We start from the raw sequence: 15,694 nt of genomic DNA on the forward strand, positions 1-15,694 counted from the left end.
AGAATGCATGGTACTAATAAAGATATTAAAGCAACTAACATCTCTGACATTGCGATTTTTACAGCTGACCTCAGTGCTGACCTTAGCGCTGACCTTCTCTTGCCCTCGGTTTCTTAACAAAGTAAACCGCAGAGCGCATATAACAACACTACAGACATAATGATTGCTCTTACTGTGCGAGACTGGACTCAGTCATGCAGAGCAGTTAAGTGACGCTTATTGTCTGACTTAAAATACCGTGCAAGTTCTTTTGGTAAACACTGCTTCCAATGTTACATGACATCTTGACTGTACGGTCTTACAATTACTATAATTACACTACAAACATCTTAGCAAACACAAGGCATCCACGAGATACAAAACACACACATTTACATCCTAGTCAACATACAATAGATGTTAGAGCTGCGGTTATTTTCACTATTAATCATTGATCTGTCATTTATCTCATAGACAAATCAATTAATCATTTAATCTATAAAATGTCAGAAAAAAGTGGAAGAATGCCCATCAAAGTTAACATCTTTAAGTTGCTAAACCCAGATTTGCAGTAATATAAAACCAAGGATAGCAGCAACTCCTGATATTTGACTGTATATTTGGCATTTTTGGTTTACACTATGACCTCAGTGATTAATACATTCCTGAATTGTTGCTGTTTTCTGTAGATCAAATAATTAGATCATTGTTGCAGCTCCAGCTCTGTAATTCCTCGTGCTATTCATAGATTTCGAAACGTTTGTGTTTTACATGTTTACACCAAGCAGAGAAAGACAGACAGGTCAAAGGTTACAGTGACAGGAAATTATTAATGTCAATAATTACATCACCTACCCTCATTTTCAGATGCTGGACATGCCACCTGTACAACCAAATCAAATGTTCTTTCTGGTTTCTCCCTGAAAAGAATAAAACACCGTTAAGCAAAGAGAAAGAGGAGGCATCTGTTTTTTTTTTTTTTTTTTTTTTTACACAGAATAACTGGCAACAAGTGTGCGTTCAGCATTGGTTCACATCACAAATGTGTTAAATTCCATTACGTGTACCTGAGTAGTGTAATCATAAAGTGGACCTGTAGTCACTTGCCCCACTTCACAAGAATCACAGTGTCACAACTCGATAGTGTCATTAACACCAGCTTAGCTACAGCAGATAGTGCTGTAGTCTGAATGCAAGTTTTCTTATTTCTGACTACATATCTGGACAAACTTGGGGCACAGAGGCTGGTCGCTCGGTGTCGCGTCCACAAGTAACCGATTTAATGTTGTCTGGTTGGCTAACAGAGCTGCTAATTGGTGGTCAGCTAGTAGACAGAGCAACAGACTGACCCAAATGCTGTCGAGCCAGCTGGCCTGGCTGTTAAATCCACTGCTGGAGATTGGCTCACATTACGCCAAACATTCCTTCGTATTTCACATTGGACGTTAACGGCAACGTTACCGCGCGTCAGCCGTTAGCTCGACATTTCTATATCACGAAGCCAACAATAGTGGAAAAAACAGAAAACTCAAAGAGGTCTTACTTTATTCTGCTGTCCATGGTTTAGCTACCACATCGCGACAGCTCCGTGCTGTCGGCTGTCCGAGAATATTTCCACCTCGTCCTTCCGCTCCTCAGTCTCCACCGTCACTTCTTCTGGCTTATCTGACACCGGTCGAAAGCTGCCGCGGCCACATGCTTGGAGGTGGGATAGTGTAGTTTTCTGTGCCGTCCTTGCGTCGTTAATGTGGCCTGAATCCCAATTCAGCACCACGGTGGTTATTTCCCACAACAAACACCACTCCAGGAAGTGCTGTCAAAGATTTGGTGACGTCAGCGCGTCAGATGAGCACCTTGCTGCTGCTGCTGCTGCTGCTGGTTCTGCCTGCGAGCATCTTTTCTTCCACTTTGGATGAGTAACAAGCCTGACGCACACAGCAGACCTGATGCATGTGATTTCTACTTTTGATAAAAACGTGTTTCCCCGTGAGACTTCCGTATTTATTCAATAATTATGCCAGCGGTAGCCTACAGCATGGATTCCCAAAGTGGGGTCCTGGGACTATCAGGTGGGCAGATAAGAGTGAAGTGTGTGAAACCTATGAACTGATTAGTCATTCTTATGCATTCTCTCATTGGGCTAACTTCTATCCATTAAAATGAAAATATTCCCCATTTTTCTGAGCACCCCTGGGGGTCCCCAGACCACACTTTGAGAACCACTGGCCTAAAGGCTTCCAAGAAGCAAAATGAGAAGTAGTTTAACCTGCAATAATTGATTTATTAGCCACTTGGGTGCTGCGGGACAACCTGTAGACCTGTAACATGGTATACTATCACCTTATAGCCTAAAGTTTACATGGCAAACAGTTGCTTATTTTCCTCTCTCTTATTTACACACCCAGGAGACACTGATCAACATAAGCATTCATTTTTAGTCATGTTTCTGGCCAATATTCTGTCTCCTTTTCGCCTTATTTTGCCTCCACCAACTCCAGAGGGAAACATCCGGCTCTTTAGCGGCTAAATGCCCCACATATATATTCATATTCACCAACTTGTAGCTAACTTTGTCTGCTGTTTGGTGAAAACATGAAAACAGTGAGCTGAAAGACACTAAAAAGCTCCATAGAGCTGAGGGAAACTGCAGAGTCAGGTAATAATAATTCTCTAATTGTCACTACAAGTGACCCCTTTTGCATGATACATAGTTAATTGATCAATAAGAAAATATTGATTAGAGCAGCTGTAAGTTCACAGTTATTTCCTTCCACAGAAATAAGTACAGTGAGTGACAATATGTTCAGCACAACAGTATTGCTGAAATCTTCCTCACATCCAGGGCTGGATCACTAGCCAGATAAAGCAAGCATCTGCCTTGGGGTCTCAGGCACCCAAGTACCCAAGCACCCAGGTTCAGTTACAAATCCGTTACCATTAAGTACAACATCAAGTGAGGTGTGTTAATGCAGGGTCCTGTCCAAAACTAATATAAGACTTCTGTTATTTCAATGTTAAATTGTACTCATGTGAATCATATTCCTAAAACAAAGATGACAGGGAACATAGCAGATAGATTTGTGGACCAAACAGCAAATTTTTGCCTTCAACAAGTTAATCCGGCCATGCTCAGAGTTTATCAAACTGGGGTTACACACAAAAATAAGGCTCACACATTCACAAGAGAGTGATTGGTTCAAATCCCTTTATCAATTGGACTCTGGAATATTGATGCTGTCACATTTCTCAGCTACACATAAATTGCACGCGGGTGAGGCACTTAATCTCCAACTGGGGCAGCAGAAGGCTAAAGGTTAAAGAAGCGGGTTTTAACTGGAAGGTCAACAATTTAATCTAGGTGGGTAAAATGAAAGAGTCACACTTGCCCCTCCCTCATTACTATAACTGAAGAAGACCGGTGAAGACTGAAGACTTGACTTTCCCCTGCAGAATTACGATGTGTCATGTGTATATGCTCCTCACAGTAACCATGTTAGACTTCAGTCCATGTAAGAAATAAATGCTGAAGTTGCGGTACATAACTCAGTTACATAAGCTTTTAAATTAGGAAAACTGTGTGTCATACAAACCACATATAGAGTTAGCCGACTGTGTATGACTATTATAATCTACTTCAGGACTCTACATTAAACTAATTGCTCATGATTTAGCTGAGTCACTGGCCTCTTAAAGGGAAAATACACCCTAAGATAAAATATATTCTATTCTATAACATTATACAGCTCAGAATTTTAATTTCAATTGGACAGTTACTTGTTTTCATTGCACATGTTCTGATTCACAGCTGTTAACCTCTATGAGTCCACAGCGTCAGTCACTAATATGTCAGTGGACCAACTCCCTAAAGTAACACCTGGTGGTATAATCAATTAATGTTTTGATGCTCTGATTTCCATCTTGGTGGAGATTTATATCTCTGTATGGATGTCAAATACAACGCAATGTGTATTCTGTATTAGGGTGGACTTTCCCTTTTAATGTTTGCATTGAATCTCATGTTTAAGCAATATTTGTCCCATGGTAAATTGAAACCAATGGCTTAGATGTACTTCTCTCTCCTCTCCAGAGAGTCTGTCTGGATCAGAGCCAGATTTCTTCAGGCTGACTGGAAGGTAATTAAGTGGCAGTAGACTGGGGCATGCTGTTTCAGGCGTCCGTATGAAATGATAATGGCAGGGCTGCTGCCTTAACTTAAAAAAACAATATGACACACACACACACACGCACACACACACACACACACACACACACACACACACACACGTACATACACATACAAAGAGACACATACATAAAGCTATTAGTCTTGGCTACTGGGAACCAGAGAGGTTTCACATTTCAAGGAACTGTGAACAGTTAACAGTTCCAGATTATGATCATTTAAGAGAAGCTAACACTGAAAAAAGGGACAATACAGTGCCCCATTGTCCTTCTAAGGCCTTGTAAATATATTTTAGAATGGTTTGAAACATTTGACTAAGCTTAGTTGCACATGATTTATCTTGCTGAATTGAAATGTCTCTTACACGAAAATATACAACAAGGGTTCCCTGTGTTTTTTCATGTTGTAAAAATGCTGTCTGGCCCAAATGCAGCCTCAACACAGTGTCTTGGTTTACAGTCTATTGCCTCTTAAATTTGTGAAGCATCTGTATTATCTTACATTTATCAAGTTGTTATGCAGCATAAGATAAACACTTGGGCTGCAAAAATGTGGAAAAGAAAAGTAGAAAAATGATTTTTATAGAGAAGAACCACGTTAATAAAAGATATACATCATATACTTTTCTGCAATGTTCCCCATAGTGAGCGTGCATACATTAATTTTTTTTCCCAGTGATATGTAACTTGTCTGAGGGTAAATTGACCCCACAATGTCAGTCAAAAGACACTTGTCAGGTTTCATTACCCATAATTCTGGAGGAGACACATCATCAGAGGTGGCTTACAGCGGTGGATAACCTTGAAAGGACTCATTAATGTCCACTCATCAACCTTGCAGTGCTTAGTCCAAGTCACCATGTTACTTTAATATTATGGGGAAGGTGTCTTTGTTTGCAATCCATTCTGGTCAAGGATAGCCAAGCTAGACATTTATAGGGATAGTGAAGATCTGTCTGCATGGATTACTACCTATATAAACACTAATAGATAGTATGGTTCACAAAATGTTAGATACATCATGTCAAAGAGTCACAGACAGAAGTCTTCATGGTAACAATTTCCTTGGTAGAGAGTAGTTCTAATTAAAACTGTTCATACTGAGCTCTGTGGATTAGTAGGGACTCTGTTTTATTGAAAGAATGTATTTTAAATGCTATTTATCAGTGCTCTGAGCACCACAAATGAAATTCCAATGAAATCTCAGATATGGACATTTCAAAACAAATAAAGACAACACTATCTGCACGGCTAGATACTACTGGGGGTAAGTGAGGAAATAGACCGCTTCAAAATTTGGGTGAACTAACCCTTTAATTGGTATCAAACGTGTGCAACATTTCATTTAAGAAGAAATCTTTTGTCTCTATTGGCAGTTTGCTTTGTGCTGAACACTTTATTTACCTCTGTATCACTTTTGTGACTTTAACATCTAAAAAATCGGTGTTTATATACTGTATGTGTTAAGATTTCTCCTTTGTTTTAGCGTTTTTTTCCTCAGTAAAGTGCAGTTATTCAGTTATCCTCATGTCTTTTAGTAGCTGCTTTGAAACAGCAGAGGCGCTGTGTGAAGCTGTGGATCCGTGTTACGTGATGGTCACATGTCACCAATGTGACGAAGCAGAGTAGGAAGTAAAGGACATTTCTGTGCAGGAGAGGAGGAGGCAGAAAGTAAACATGCAAAATAGACAATCTTTGATAGTAACTCACAGGATAATGTAATCTGTCGTCACTGTGTTTCATGCAGAGATGGTCTATTTACCCAGAGTCTTGCATCTTTTTTCGCGCACAACTGCAAGACGAGAAACAATGTAAAAGTTCTCTCTTAAGTAGCAACTTTTAAACCTCTCACACACAACATGCTTTACCAACATTACCCGAGTAAAGCATTTGTCTGCAGACTGATTCTTCTTCGTGTTCAGTTTAAAAAAACACTTGTAACAATGTCAACACCGGACTTCTCAGAAGACAGCTCGAATAAGCGAGTCAAAGGTGACAGTATGTCTAAGATCAGTGAGGACAGGGGTGAAGCTCACCTCAGTGACGTCAGCAGCAGAGGGGATGAAAACGACCCTGCTGCAAGAAAGTTTACAGAGGAAGAGATGGCCATCCACAGGGTCCATAGAGAGGCTTGTGAGGTAAGATGCATCATCTGAAAGACTTCAAATCGATGTAATGAAATGAATTGCATAACTGTGGAGGAGGAAGCATTAATATCCTTTATTTGAGTAAAAGTAGCAAAAGTACAATGTAAAATATGGCCAGTAAAACTTCTACTTTACATTTTTACATTAGTGAAAGTACAATATTATCAACAAAATGCTTCAAAATTATCAAAAGTACTCATTATGAGAGTTACTTATTGTTATATACTGTATGTATATATATATATATGATTTTATTGCAATATTATCTCTGCATGTAACATGTTACATGTAAGCAGCATTGCAATGTAAGTCAGTTTGGTGCTAATTCACCTGCCTTTGCATACCTTTAGGCAGGCTATATTTTACAAGATAATTATATGTTTTGTATGTAAAGTCTGTATCTGCAAAGTAATTATAGTTGTCATAATAGCAGTGGAAAAGTGCAACTTTTTCTGAAATGCAGGGGAGAATGAAAAAACACAAAATGGGATACTCAGGCAAAATACATGTACCTCAAAACTATTATTAGGTACTTGTATGTTATTTCCTAAACTAAAATCAAGTGAATGAAATGATACAGATGCATTCTGTCATTAGTTAATAGATTACAGAGAATCAAGTATTGCTCACTTTGCTTGGTACATCCTAGAAAAAAAAATTCTATGAAAAAAAGAAAAGCTACAGTGAAAATATAATGCAGGTCTTTTAATCTACACAACCTGAATCTGTTTGCAAATTCAAAATATGTGATATCTGTTTGACAGTGCTTGTACCGAAAGTCAGTATTTTCTCAACCATATTTACCACCGGTGTTCCCTGAAATGCGGGTTGTGTGTCTCAGTGCAGGTGAAGCTTTTCAAACTAATATGACATAATTAAGTTATTTTAAAGAATACCACCATATTTATAGTTTCTAGTAAGTGACATGAAACAACAAACTCATATATCAATCCCATAATAAACCAAATATCATCAATACAAATAAAACTGGGCCAATAAGACTTTTGTTTATTCAAGCTTATATCCAGTATAGTATGATGATATGCCAGCTGTGGTGCATCTCTAGAGCCCACTTGTCCCCAGGGCAGGGTTCCCCATGGGTCCATGGCAAAATTAAAATTTACTGTCATTTTTGTTACTAAAAGTGACTATAAAGGTTTATTTTTGACTCGTTGCTTCAGTCTTTTCATTCTTACCTTCTTTGCTATATTATGTATTACAAGATATAATATAAATGTATTATTTTCAGCACAAAGAAATTGTGGGTAGATTGGTCATATATGATGCAAAATCCTGCCAAATCTAAACCTGAATTTACACAAGTAAGTAAATATGTGTTATTATTCAATTCACTTGATATTGTAAGAAGATTCTAGTTTTTTTTTTAACACTTTTATAATAATTTTACCACAAGCGTACCTACCTACATGTCATATGAGTATATGTAATGATGATAATTTTCTTTGTCAGATCCATCATATTCACCAAATCGTAGTTGCTCTTCCATCAAACAGAGCCAGTGAGCTGCGTGGTGGTGACAGTAGTGAATAGGTGTCATCTGCATGCCTTTAGGCTTATCTGTTGTAAATATTGTGCTTCTGAGTGTGGATGAAGTTGAGGCAAGTTGGCCGCGACCTGAGGAGAGTGGTAGGGCCTGGGTGGGAAAAGCACAATACAGAGGGGGCCCAGCTATGCCAACTTCACTATGTGGCACTGCAATGCCATGTGAAATGACAGGCCGTGTCACCAAGAGGCCTGGGGCCTTTTTCCCTTTGTGGCCTGTCAAAGCTCACCAACTAGTGGGCTCTCAGTTTGAAACAGACTGAGAGATGACATTTTCTAACTTCCTAAGGGATGGCAGAGGAGTTCAGTGTTCTTCACTTGCAGAAGGTGGTTGTGTGTCTATGAATGGTTGGTTAAAAGAAAGGATGATTGTGTTCATAATATTTTTTAAGCATCCTGGAAAGCTGAATTGAATAAAAGCAAACTTATTATGGGGCTACCATAACAATAATAATAAACATTGCAGATTATCACCTACTGAATTGCACACAAAAGGACAGCACTAATTAATTAGTAATATCATAAGACATAGACTGTCTTACATCTGTTTCTATGCATGGAGGTCATCTATTCTCTCTTCTCCTTGACCCAAAGCAATCTGTCTCATTTTATATGATCATATTCACTATTGTGCCTTTTGTATTTGAGTGTGTAATGTATATCTACTGTATATGGTTATGCATGCAGGGGTCACACAGCAGCATACATGTTTGTATGTCGTACTAATTAAATAATAATATCTTCATTATGTTCAGGCGAAGAAGCAGATGTATGTCGACCCTTCCAGTGGGTACAAGGTGTTCACAGAGTATGCCCACCTTCAGAGAGGGAAATGCTGTGGCAGCGCATGCAGACACGTGAGCTCTTTGTTTTCTGTTTTTGCCATGATGTGTGTTCCTCTACTTCACTCCTTCTGCTGTTTAGTTTTAGTTAAGCTCTATTCTGTCCTGTCCCACCCTGTTCTTTTCTTTTCCGCTCTGGGCCCTGTTTTCCAGTAATAATTTCACTTGGACGTTAACAATGTTCCTACAGATGCTCATTAAGAACAAGTGTGTGCGCATGGCTGTGAAGAGCATTTTAACATCAGCTGAATGTTGTTGCTGAAAAAGATGAATTCAAGTACAACACAACAAAAATACAAGAAGAAAAGAGGAATTGTATATATTTTGAATCATTTTACTTTGCGTTGCCCTTAAGCATAAATTAAGAAATTCCTGAATGGGAGCGGTATGAATGCAGGTGTTGTTGTTCTGTCATTAGATTAACCTTCCTGTATGAGAACTCTGTTAGCAAAATACAACACAATAGACAAACTAAAAGTAGAAAGTATGGTAACTGAAAACAAAAAATCAAGAAAGGTGTTCTTTTGGCTAAATAATGCCCAGACATGATGACCAATGTGATATTGGAAGAAGTATAGGCAAAAATCCATCTTGTTTAGTGAGAGGGCACACTCCAAATAATGGTAAATTAAAGTATAATATTACATTGCTGATTAATTCCAGTCGATGACTGTGCTTTACATCATTGCTTTCTTTGCAATGACACCCTTACATGATCAAGAAGAGGAGTATAGTGACAAAGGCTGCACACCGTGTTTGAAGCAAATCAACATTTTATTGAAGAAAATCTTTTTTTTTTTTTTTGTTTCCTCTTGTGGTTTCACTTTTTCAGATATCACCAGTTTAACATATAAAAGGCTCAAATAGTTTGTTTATTGTTTGTGTTGTTAGGTCGAGCCTGCGTGGAACCAAGCACCACTTTTATTCACAGAGAGCATTACTGGTTATGATATCGGCTAAACAAAAAAAGATTTTGAATGAAACAGATAATTTGTAGTTACTTCCACAGGTGTTTGCACTTTTCTAGATGCAGCATTTAACTACAAGTTGACAGGAAACACTCAATAGTTTTTACGTCTTTAGTTACAACTGTTTTTGTAAACAGGCTGTAAAAGGAAGTACTTAGATATAGATACAGGATGGTTTTCATGATCACCTTACCCTCAAAATACTTAGTTAACAGGGCCCTGATCTCCTCACTGTCCCAGTGTGTCTTGTTCTGGTCTCTTTGGTCCCTGTTGTGTTTCAGCCCATCCAGCCTCGTCTTCTCTTCTGTCCTGTCTCATCCCATCCTTTCCTCTGTGGTGTGTTGTTCTTTGCACATGTCCACGTCTTGTTCTCTGTGTGACTTAAAGTCTACTCCGCATGAAGCCGTTCGACAACATTTAATTATTTCATTCTCTCCTCCAGTGTCCATATGGCCAAGTCAACGTGAAGGACCCTGCGATGAAGAAACACTTTAATTCTCTATTTTATGTATAAGCCTAACAGGCCAAAAGGTAATATGCAAGATACTGTTTAGAATGGAGCCCACCACATGTTGCTTGTCTTCTGCCTGTCGTTATTTGGACTACTTTGAGAGTCATTTTTTATCAGTGTACTAAATGATGAAATATGGGTAGTGTCTGTGCAATACCTACCTCCTATGAATTACAATTCTTAGGTTTTTTTTTTCCATTCTCACAAGACAGGGAAGGAGGAGAAAGGATTTGTTCACTAGAAACTCATGTAAAATAGTCTTTTATCGCATTTTTGTTGTGTTATATTTTTCAGATATTTTCTCTTGAATGTCCAATGAAATGCCTTGAGCTTCATTTTTCATCTTTCTTTATGAGTATTTAATGTTTTGTGGTATTCTGCTCTGTTCTGATGCATTTACAAGGGTTGTGGGAGTGTAGAGATGAAGACTGAAAGTGCATTTTAGATCTTCGCCCTCAAGATAAAGGGCATATAAGCAAAAGTAACTGCAGATATTCAGATGGAATCTTGTGCTCTTTTGCTTTGCATCTCTTCTTATTTTTCTTTCTCCCAAATGTACGACTGCATGAATATTAGCATAATTTACACTCCACAAGTGCTCGACTAAACTGTCTACCTTTGACTGAAATAGGCTACTGTGTTGTTAAAAATAGGCAGGGGCCAAGGGTTGGCCCTCACACTTGTGCTGCTTTTACACCACTTGATGGAATCAGGCTGTTAACAAACATGCCATGGACATCAACAGCAGCCCTCCCCACCGGACTCACAGCTCAGCCTCCTGGCAACACTTGGCTACAGCACAGCACCCTGCGGCTGCTCTCCTGAGCTGCAGCCTAATGAACTCCTGGGCCCTCTCATCCCAGCCCTGCAATAGATCAGCTCATGTTCAAGAGCATGCATAGAAGCACACATGCATAAGCAGGCTTACTCCGTCAGAACACCCTGTGGCTTCTAATAGGCCAATATAGAATAAAGGTTGCACTACACAGCGCACTTTGTAGCCCACAGTATAGTACAACGTAAGGTCAAGCGCTCATACTGCAGCTACCTGTGCGTGCTAGAGATGTTGAGGAAAGATGCGCGACTTGATTTGTGAGTGCATGTGGGCAGGCAGCGCGATGCCTTCAGGCGCTGGCTCTGAACCTGCCACACACACTCGCCTGTCTCCGCCTGATTGGGCAAACAGCGTCGGGATGAGAGGATGTGTCTGCCGCGGAATTCTGTCGCTGCCGCCTACTGGCGCGGCCACAGTTTTCCACGGCAGGTGGGTCCCAAAGGCAAGTGCTTAGTGATCGGAGCAAAGCCCTGTGAGCGGCTACAAGGAGATTCATGATCCCAACAGTGCTGGGGAGGACAGGTTCTTGGGGACGCGTCGTCAGGCGGGATGAGAGGCGAATTTATTTGGTGTTATTCTAAACTGAGGCAGCGGAGCGTGCGGCAGCAACATTTCTACAGCGGGACGGTGAAGGTGTCACACTCATCAAGTACCTGGGCCCGCTTGCCTGCCGCGGCTCTGCGGGTTTTGCCTAGGGACTTGTCTGTCACATTAAAGTAGATGCGTTGCCATTCAGGGGCCTCGGCGGTCCCGCAGCCTGACCATGAAATAGGCCAACTTTCATGTCTGCCTCATCCCTCCACGTCTACCCAATCCAGTGATGGCACAGTTTGAAATGTTTTTTTTTTTTTTTTTTCATCATGTTCTAGCCTAGCAGTTGGTGAGTGAGACACAAACAGCACAACAATCCCTTCGACAGATTTATGGAGAAACTTACTTGCAGAAAGCTTTGAAAATCATCTTCTCCCTCTACAACCAGACTGGTCAATCATCATATTTAAATTTAAAAACGTTTGAGTTTTGTCTTGGTGCATTTTCTTTAATCACCCCCCCCTAATGACTGATTATTTCCACAATGTTAGAGCATTCAACCAAAAAGAATATGATCATCCATTTCTTTCTTACTTGCTGCTCTGAGGTGTTTTAAAATAACAGGCCTACCTAGCCTTTAATTAATTATACCTAATTTAATGTATTTGACAAGTTTATAGCATACATTTTATTACTCAGGAAGACCTTAACCTGCCTCATTCATGAATAAATTTGTGTTGTTGATGTTGGCTGGATTATGCAACCACCAAACCCCCCCACCCCCTTTTTTTTTTTTTTTTTTTTTTTTTTTTGGATTTTTGTAAAGTTTTATTTCTCAATATACAGGCAAATATACACACCTGTACACACAGACAGACACACACATAAGCACAGACAGTGGTATCCCCTCAGTGCAGATGTGCTCCCAAGTTACAACAGCCAACTAGACATGTGAGGTGTTTATTTCAGGCATTTTGGACTGAACATCTCTGACCTTCAGCTGAAGCATATGCTGTGCTGGAGCAGAGTGGCAGCTACATATCGTGTGCCTTTCTACAGGACGATGGCACTAGCCGCAGAGAAAAAGAGAGCTGTCCAGTTTGGAACTGTGACCAGACAGGCTGTAGTCACAACCAGTTGACAGGCCAAGCAGCCCCCTCCTCCTTCAATCCCCCCCCCCTCCTCCCTCCCTTCTATCTCAAACAGGCACAGCAGCCCTGCGGCCAATGGCCCCAACCACAGTCAGTTACAGTGTCTCCATCATTGCTGGCCAGACCAGCCAGAAACTGACACAGGGTTGGCGGGGGGAAAAAAAAAAAAACTTGAGTGTCAGCCTTATGATGGCTGAAAGGAACATCAGTCCCAGCAATTGGCCGGGCACTGCTTTGTACGTTTGTGTGCGCACGTGCACGTGTTTTGACGCGTGCACATGTGTCTTGATATTCAAGCAGCATTTGAGCAGCCCCTACATCAACGTCTGGTCGTTGTACACAGAAAATGTCAGCTTGCCTCGGGGCAGCAGCCTCCGCAGTGGTCATATGGACAACCAGATCCCTGTGGTAGAATTAGTGATAAAAAACACACATGGCCACTGAGTGACAGTCAGCGCACCAGATTCCTTTGGACAGACAGGGCTGCAAATAGCACAGAGGAGCAGTTTCTCCCTCAGACCGCAACTGGTGGTCAGGCTCATGCCAGGCCAAGTCGCGGCCGCCAGATGAGCCCTGATAAAACGAGAGTCAGGGGCAGTCACCGACACCTAAGAGTCCAAGAAGCACTTTGGCCTGTTTATTTATTGGTGCAGTCATATCTGTGATTTCTTGTCTACATTTACAAGACAAGTGATGTAATGGCTCTTTTTTTATTGCCTTTAAAGTGTAACCTCTAAAATATGTCACACTACATTTCCTTCTGATTCGGTCTTTAAATGAATGGTTGAAGTAGAAAGAAGTAGCTTGTTTGACAAGACCATATGCAAGCATCACCTAAACCAGTGTGTCTACCCAGAAAAGCTGCTTTGCCCCCGAAGGTTATATTATAGCGATAAAGAACATCCATCTATTATGTTTCCATGTCCTTTCTAGTGTGGCCAGATATGGACTAATACGTGCACCATTCCCCAGGAGGATACTCTGTCCCCAGAGGAGATGCAGGGGGGTGTGTGTGGAGGTGGCGGTGTGCTATTGGAGCTGTTCTGGAGGCAGGGAGGGGAGGCAGGCAGCAGTTGGTGTGCAGAGAGTAGAGGCTCAGGCTGGCTAGTTAAGAGCTTCTCTCTCCTATCCTCCATCTGCCAGGGACCGGGGTTGTGATTTGAGCTCCAGCAGAGCAGAGCAGGGAGGAGATCGAAGGAGGGGTGGAGGGAAGTAGGGGGTGGGGTGGGGTGGGGGGGTGTGTGTGTGAGGGGGTGAAGGGAGGGGTGGGGGAGCGTGGTTGGAAGAGACAGAAAAGAGAAAGTGGAAGAAGCGGGGGAGCTGGAGGAGGAGGGGAAAAAGTGAAGGAGAAAGACCTGGAGAGAGAAAATAAGGGTGGAAATGAAAAACAGGATACATGGGGATTGAGACGCAAAAATCTATTTATAGGATTATTCTTGTCTATCATTATTTTACTGAATCACTGTTAGACATTTTAATTCTGGGTATCAGCCATAAAAACAGCACTCTGGCTGTATTTCATCACTGCTTGTGCATTTTGATATTTCCTTTCCTCCAATAATTATGAAGCCATGTCCACTGTGTGTTTGTAAATATTTCCAGGATGTCTCACCATCCTCTCACCCACCCACCAGGTTCATGTGACTGGGATACATGTGACTGGGATACAGCTTTACAGTGCTTCACTCCTCCCTCTGTTCCTCCTCCTCAACCCCCCCCCCCACCCCCCTTTCCCTTCCCTTCCCTTCCCTTCCCTTCCCTTCCCACTCCTCTCCTTCATTCTGTCAGTGTTTAGCCTGTGGTTCCCTGCACCACAGTGGATCCTGGGAGAGCCTTCCCGCCTCCTCCGCCTTCCTCTCCTCCTCCCTGCCTCTCTTCCTCCGTTGCTTTTCTGGCCATGCTTTGGGAGTGACTGAGAGCTGAGTGTCACTTGAGGTGACCCAGAAATGATAACGCCAGATGAACCCTGGATGTGTGGTAATCTAACCACCATGCCCTACAGCAGAGAGGAGCCAGGCAGGCAGGCAGGCAGGCAGGGAGGAAGGCAGGCAGGCAGGCAGGCAGTCAGGCATCCCGGTTGGTGCTGTATATCTGTGGTTTCCCGTTGAACCAAGCATGCTGCAGAGCCTGCTTGGGTATCATTCTCGGAAAACGCTGTGTGCTCCGTACGCGTCTTGGTACACAGTGAAATGGATCTCAGTGCCGTTGCATTATTGATGAGATACATTGTGATGTCAAACCAGGCGGAAGGAGCGAAGCAAAATGACTGTTAGCAGTATGGCACATGATCATTTATGCAAGCAGTACAGAGGTTTAATTAATTGTCACCCTTCGCTCTCAGCCTCAGTGCTCACTCAGACATTATTCTTTTCACTTGTTGTCTATTGAAATCAGTCCATCTAAACCTCAGTGTTTCATCCTCCAAGTGGCCAGTATGAGTAGCTTTAGGTCACCCTGTCTTCTGGATGACCTCCCTTTGTCACGTTAACAGTAAATATATAATTCAGGTGGAGGCACCATGCATTTAAAAGTGTTTTACATTTTGTTACCAGTGTTATGATTATTCAGTGGCTGGTTGTCATTCTGTTCAGCCTATCAGGTGAATAATAATCCAATGCAATGGAGAAAAAAAAGGAACATTATATTGTCTCATTAGAGGTCAAGTACAACCAGAACATCTTCAAAACATAAACAATATTAATATTTAGGCTACTTAAAACTTGACATTATTAAGTAGTGGTGAATTTTTCATCATCAAAACGTGTTTATTCATTAGATGTTGCAATATGAGGCCAACTGTGTGTAGAGTGAGAAATAACAATCAATATTGCATTGAATTTATATGAAGTTTGTCAGCACGATTCTCCAGGTGAGATAGATGGAGACGCACAGCTTACGTCACAGTTCCCAGGAAACGAAATATTAACGCCAAAATAAAATTATTTCAATAATGTTGCTATTTTTGGAGGATTCATTCAATATAAT

The 15,694-nt window shown here is 41.3% G+C and overlaps 2 protein-coding genes across 4 annotated transcripts in view; one reads left to right on the plus strand and one right to left on the minus strand.

The window, feature by feature from the left end:
• Nucleotides 1-2,005, minus strand: part of dennd1b (DENN/MADD domain containing 1B) — a 108,581-nt gene extending 106,576 nt beyond the window's left edge. Inside the window, exons 1-2 of one of the 3 annotated variants that reach the window (XM_042416833.1) lie at nucleotides 1,523-2,005; nucleotides 835-899 (exon numbers count right to left, since the gene is read on the minus strand). In XM_042416833.1, the coding sequence (XP_042272767.1) occupies nucleotides 835-899; nucleotides 1,523-1,539 (82 nt within the window). In that variant the 5' untranslated portion in view covers nucleotides 1,540-2,005. Of the gene's footprint in view, nucleotides 1-834; nucleotides 900-1,046; nucleotides 1,135-1,522 lie in introns of those variants that run through there. The other 2 variants (XM_042416835.1, XM_042416834.1) reach the window with 2 other exon arrangements.
• Nucleotides 2,006-5,568: 3,563 nt separating this feature from the next.
• Nucleotides 5,569-10,527, plus strand: c7h1orf53 (chromosome 7 C1orf53 homolog). The gene is made up of 3 exons (XM_042417117.1): nucleotides 5,569-6,299; nucleotides 8,627-8,728; nucleotides 10,124-10,527. The coding sequence occupies exons 1-3, from the start codon at nucleotides 6,021-6,023 to the stop codon at nucleotides 10,193-10,195; spliced, it is 453 nt and encodes a 150-aa protein (XP_042273051.1). The 5' UTR covers nucleotides 5,569-6,020; the 3' UTR covers nucleotides 10,196-10,527.
• The last annotated feature ends 5,167 nt before the right edge of the window (nucleotides 10,528-15,694 follow it).

This window comes from Thunnus maccoyii, chromosome 7 (assembly GCF_910596095.1).
Source record: "Thunnus maccoyii chromosome 7, fThuMac1.1, whole genome shotgun sequence".
Classification (NCBI taxonomy): domain Eukaryota; kingdom Metazoa; phylum Chordata; class Actinopteri; order Scombriformes; family Scombridae; genus Thunnus; species Thunnus maccoyii.